At 48.9% G+C, this 6,086-nt stretch overlaps 1 protein-coding gene across 1 annotated transcript; it reads right to left on the bottom strand.

Annotated features, from left to right (window-relative positions):
* Positions 1–3,100: 3,100 nt before the first annotated feature.
* LOC138369970 (glutamine-rich protein 2-like) lies at positions 3,101–4,738 on the bottom strand. Its single transcript, XM_069333729.1, has one exon. The coding sequence runs from the start codon at positions 4,736–4,738 to the stop codon at positions 3,101–3,103; it is 1,638 nt and encodes a 545-aa protein (XP_069189830.1).
* Positions 4,739–6,086: the final 1,348 nt, after the last annotated feature.

The following is a 6,086-nucleotide window of genomic DNA, read 5'->3' on the forward strand; positions in this document are numbered from 1 at the left end:
CAGTTGCCTAACTCCCGGGTACCTGTTTACTGCTGGGTGAACAGAGGCATCAGGTAAAATGAAACTTGTCCAACCATTTCATTCCCGCCCGGGGATCTAACCCCTGGATCCTCAGTTGTAAGTCGAGGACGTAGACCACTGTGACTTATACCTTATCTTTAATCAGTTTTCCATGTTAACCTATATTTCCTGATTTTATTTTTAATATATATATATATATATATATATATATATATATATATATATATATATATATATATATATATATATATATATATAAGGGGTACCACCTCTGGTTGCATTTGGAGGGACCCTCGACCTCGAAGAAGACGATATGCAGCATCCAGGGAAGCCTTAAGCAGCACCCGTGAACACTCACATATTGTCTTCTACCACCTCCTATATTTTGTGTATTTTGTTATTTTATTTTATTTATAACTTCATTACACAAAAAGTGTTACAACATTGGTTACATGCAGGGTACAAGGCTGCTTGTCACAGGTTGTAGAGTTCCTCCAGCTCCTCAGATGGCGGGCAGGAACCATGGATGCACTGAGCATTTCCTCTCTGGATCGCCACTCTAAGACACTGAAAGATGAAACTGGTAGGGTTCTCTAGTTGTTTCAATTAGCTTGGACCCCCAACTCTTTCAAAAATCTAGCAGCACTTTTACCCCAGGCACCAAGTGTCTGTGAGGCAATGGGGACAAAATTGTAGTGGTGATCAAGATCTCTATATTTTCGCAACTTGGCTGCTTCCCGGTGATTGGCAGCACCTCCTGCCTGTGCAGCACTGAAGTCAACATAGGTATTGGCTAAAGTCGAAACGCAAGTGTAGTCCCACACCAACTGTCTACCATTCTTCAAGAGGTAATTCCTCTCAGGGCCGCTACTTAACGTTTATAAATGACAAACAATGGTACTTCGAACACGTTTAGATTCCTAGGTATACAAAGTCTAAAAACTTTTATAAATGACACCAGTGGACCAGAGGCTTGAGATCAGTGAGTGAACACATTATATCAGAGTCTTGAGATATGAGGAAGAAATCAACTTTCTCTGTTGATAACAGATGAGAAGGATGCTGAGAGTGACAGATGAGAAGGATGCTGAGAGTGACAGATGAGAAGGATGCTGAGAGTGACAGATGAGAGGGATGCTGAGAGTGACAGATGAGAAGGATGCTGAGAGTGACAGATGAGAGGGATGCTGAGAGTGACAGATGAGAGGGATGCTGAGAGTGACAGATGAGAAGGATGCTGAGAGTGACAGATGAGAAGGATGCTGAGAGTGACAGATGAGAGGGATGCTGAGAGTGACAGATGAGAAGGATGCTGAGAGTGACAGATGAGAGGGATGCTGAGAGTGACAGATGAGAGGGATGCTGAGAGTGACAGATGAGAAGGATGCTGAGAATGACAGATGAGAGGGATGCTGAGAGTGACAGGCTGGACATGCTTGAGACCTTTGTCTCCTCCCACCACCGTCGCGGGAGATCGTTATCAATTAATACAGAACCTTCACTTTCTTATCCCAAGAGCAGTCACCACTGAGTATATTGTGGGATGTCACCGCAGCCTATCAAATATAATAATACTAATAATAATAATAATTAGAGAATATCAAAAAATATTTTAAATATAATAGTTTTAAAAGGAGTTGGAAGCCATTGTTTTAGGCGCGACAGCTAACTACTTGGCGCAGGTGAATGGTCGTACATTAGCCAGCGTTTACAACAGTGATAACTATCTGCTCGTGAGATTTATGTATCGGTCATCAGACAAGTAAAATGGGGGTTGTCATCCTGGCCATTACTGCCATGAATAATGTGAGTACTTGCTGTGGGTAATACAGTGCTTCGTGGGGAATACTTTGCCTCATGGGTCATACACTGCTTCCTGGCTAATACAGTGGAGGAACACTCCGTACACAGTTTCATATGTAGATATGATAGAGCCCAGTAGGCTCAGGTATCTGTAAAGAAGTTGACTGATGGTTGAGAGGTAGGACCAAAGAGCCAGAGCTCAACCCCTGCAAGCACAACTAGGTGAGTACACTCACACACCAACACGAGGCTAGGCCCAGACGTAACTAACACAGCTTCACTTCTAGGCAACCGGTTATACAATACATCTCATGTTATCCATCAGGGAATTATTACTTGCATCTATTATCCTCCTGCAGTATAAGGAACACTCAACCCAACCAGCCGAATAAGCCAATCGAAATTATCGCCTCAGACGAGGGTCAAGATAGGCTCATCCCTCAATGCTAATCCTTCTCCGGTGGGATTGTAAAGACGAAAATCCTGCTATTAACGTCACGGGTCGTCGCCATCGTGAGTGGCGTAACCATCTCCTCGAAACTCCATTCCTTTCTCATCTGTAGGGCTACTCGCCTCGTCTCCTTCCTACTCTCTCTCTTTCCTTATTACAATGTAGTCTTCGGGGAATACTGCATTTGCTATGATTCCTGACAGTTTTGTTTCCGTGAGTCCTATTATATCTGGGTTTGTCTCTTGTGTTCTTTCCCTAAGTTCCTTTGCTTTGTTTGCTATATCTCATGTGTTGTGTGTATGTGTTGTCGTGTGTGTGTATGTGTTGGTGGTGTGTATATGTATAGTAAAGTTATATGTAGTTAAAATTACATTCCTGCAAAAGCAAATGACCGGCCAAAGCTGTTCTATAGCCACATAAGGAGATAACACAACAGTGTGAGACGATGTACTCAGATCGAATAGATAACGAGCGCTTACAGAAAAATGGTATTGAAGCATGTGAGGAGCTCAACAAAAGATTCAGGAGGTCTTTACAACTGAGCCAATGTAGAGACCAAGATGAAAGGCCGGAAGAAACAATGGATGACATTGTCGTCACTGTAGAAGAGGTAAGAAAACACCTCGATGGACTAAATAGACGTGACAGAATCAATGGGGCCCAGACCTAATCTCATCACGGCTGTTGAAGAAGTACTTTGTCACCCATTATCTAAAGTCTTGCATAAAATGGTTGAGACAGGAAATTTCCCCAAAGTCTGGAAAAAGGCGAATGTCTGGAAATCTATTATTCAAAAAAAAAGGAGAATAGAAAGGCAGGACTAAATTACAGATCATTGTCATTGACAAGTATTGTGTATAAAGTGCTGGAGAAAGTAGCCAGACTGAGAGTGGTGAGAGTATGAGCAGAGACGCGGTGATGAACAGGTACATTGAGTTTAGAAAGGGAAAGCCACTCTCCCATCTGACACTCTCCCACCTGACACTCTCCCATCTGACACACTCCCATCTGACACTCTCCCATCTGACACACTCCCACCTGACACACTCCCATCTGACACTCTCCCACCTGACACACTCCCATCTGACACACTCCCATCTGACACTCTCCCATCTGACACTCTCCCACCTGACACACTCCCATCTGACACACTCCCATCTGACACTCTCCCATCTGACACTCTCCCACCTGACACACTCCCATCTGACACACTCCCACCTGACACACTCCCATCTGACACACTCCCATCTGACACTCTCCCATCTGACACACTCCCACCTGACACACTCCCATCTGACACTCTCCCACCTGACACACTCCCATCTGACACACTCCCATCTGACACTCTCCCATCTGACACTCTCCCACCTGACACACTCCCATCTGACACACTCCCATCTGACACTCTCCCATCTGACACTCTCCCACCTGACACACTCCCATCTGACACACTCCCACCTGACACACTCCCATCTGACACTCTCCCACCTGACACACTCCCATCTGACACACTCCCATCTGACACTCTCCCATCTGACACTCTCCCACCTGACACACTCCCATCTGACACACTCCCATCTGACACTCTCCCATCTGACACTCTCCCACCTGACACACTCCCATCTGACACACTCCCACCTGACACACTCCCATCTGACACTCTCCCACCTGACACACTCCCATCTGACACTCTCCCATCTGACACACTCCCACCTGAAACACTTCCACCTGACCCACTCCCATCTGACACACTCCCATCTGACACACTCCCATCTGACACACTCCCATCTGACACTCTCCCATCTGACACTCTCCCACCTGACACACTCCCATCTGACACTCTCCCATCTGACACTCTCCCACCTGACACACTCCCACCTGACACACTCCCATCTGACACTCTCCCATCTGACACTCTCCCACCTGACACACTCCCATCTGACACTCTCCCATCTGACACACTCCCACCTGAAACACTTCCACCTGACCCACTCCCATCTGACACACTCCCATCTGACACACTCCCATCTGACACTCTCCCTCCTGAAACACTTTCACCTGACCCACTCCCATCTGACACACTCCCATCTGACACTCTCCCATCTGACACACTCCCACCTGAAACACTTCCACCTGACCCACTCCCATCTGACACTCTCCCATCTGACACTCTCCAACCTGACACTCTCCCATCTGACACTCTCCCATCTGACACTCTCCCATCTGACACTCTCCCATCTGACACTCTCCCACCTGACACACTCCCACCTGAAACACTTCCACCTGACCCACTCCCATCTGACACACTCCCATCTGACACACTCCCATCTGACACACTCCCACCTGACACACTCCCACCTGACACACTCCCATCTGACACTCTCCCATCTGACACACTCCCACCTGACACACTCCCATCTGACACACTCCCATCTGACACACTCCCATCTGACACTCTCCCATCTGACATACTCCCAGCTGACACACTCTCCCTCTGACACACTCCCATCTGACACACTCCCATCTGATACTCTCCCATCTGACACACTCCCATCTGACACTCTCCCATCTGACACACTCCCATCTGATACTCTCCCATCTGACACACTCCCATCTGACACTCTCCCATCTGACACTCTCCCACCTGACACACTCCCATCTGACACTCTCCCACCTGACACACTCCCATCTGACACTCTCCCATTTGACACTAACCCACCTGACACACTCCCATCTGATACTCTCCCACCTGACACACTCCCATCTGACACACTCCCATCTGACACTCTCCCATCTGACACACTCCCACCTGACACACTCCCATCTGACACTCTCCCACCTGACACACTCCCATCTGACACTCTCCCACCTGACACACTCCCATCTGACACACTCCCATCTGACACACTCCCATCTGACACACTCCCATCTGACACACTCCCATCTGACACACTCCCATCTGACACTCTCCCATCTGACACTCTCCCACCTGACACACTCCCATCTGACACTCTCCCACCTGACACACTCCCATCTGACACTCCCACCTGACACACTCCCATCTGACACTCTCCCATTTGACACTCTCCCATCTGACACACTCCCATCTGATACTCTCCCACCTGACACACTCCCATCTGACACTCTCCCATTTGACACTCTCCCATCTGACACACTCCCATCTGACACTCTCCCACCTGACACACTCCCACCAGACACACTCCCACCTGACACTCTCCCACCTGACACACTCCCACCTGACACTCTCCCACTTGACACTCTCCCACCTGACACACTCCCACCTGACACACTCCCACCTGACACACTCCCACCTGACACACTCCCACCTGACACACTCCCTCCTGACACACTCCCACCTGACACTCTCCCACCTGACACACTCCCACCTGACACACTCCCACCTGACACACTCCCACCTGACACACTCCCACTTGACACACTCCCGCCTGACACACTCCCGCCTGACACACTCCCACCTGACACACTCCCACCTGACACACTCCCTCCTGACACACTCCCACCTGACACTCCTCCACCTGACACACTCCCACCTGACACTCCCCCACCTGACACTCCCCCACCTGACACACTCCCACCTGACACTCTCCCACCTGACACTCTCCCACCTGACACACTCCCACCTGACACACTCCCTCCTGACACACTCCCACCTGACACACTCCCCCACCTGACACTCCCCCACGTGACACTCCCCCACCTGACACTCCCCCACCTGACACTCTCCCACCTGACACTCCCCCACCTGACACTCCCCCACGTGACACACTCT

Source organism: Procambarus clarkii, chromosome 30, assembly GCF_040958095.1.
Source record: "Procambarus clarkii isolate CNS0578487 chromosome 30, FALCON_Pclarkii_2.0, whole genome shotgun sequence".
NCBI classification, from domain to species: domain Eukaryota; kingdom Metazoa; phylum Arthropoda; class Malacostraca; order Decapoda; family Cambaridae; genus Procambarus; species Procambarus clarkii.

Excerpts from the sequence above, each read along its gene's own strand:
- LOC138369970 (XM_069333729.1), bottom strand. The coding sequence starts at position 4,738 with ATGGGAGAGTGTCAGATGGGAGTGTGTCAGATGGGAGTGTGTCAGATG.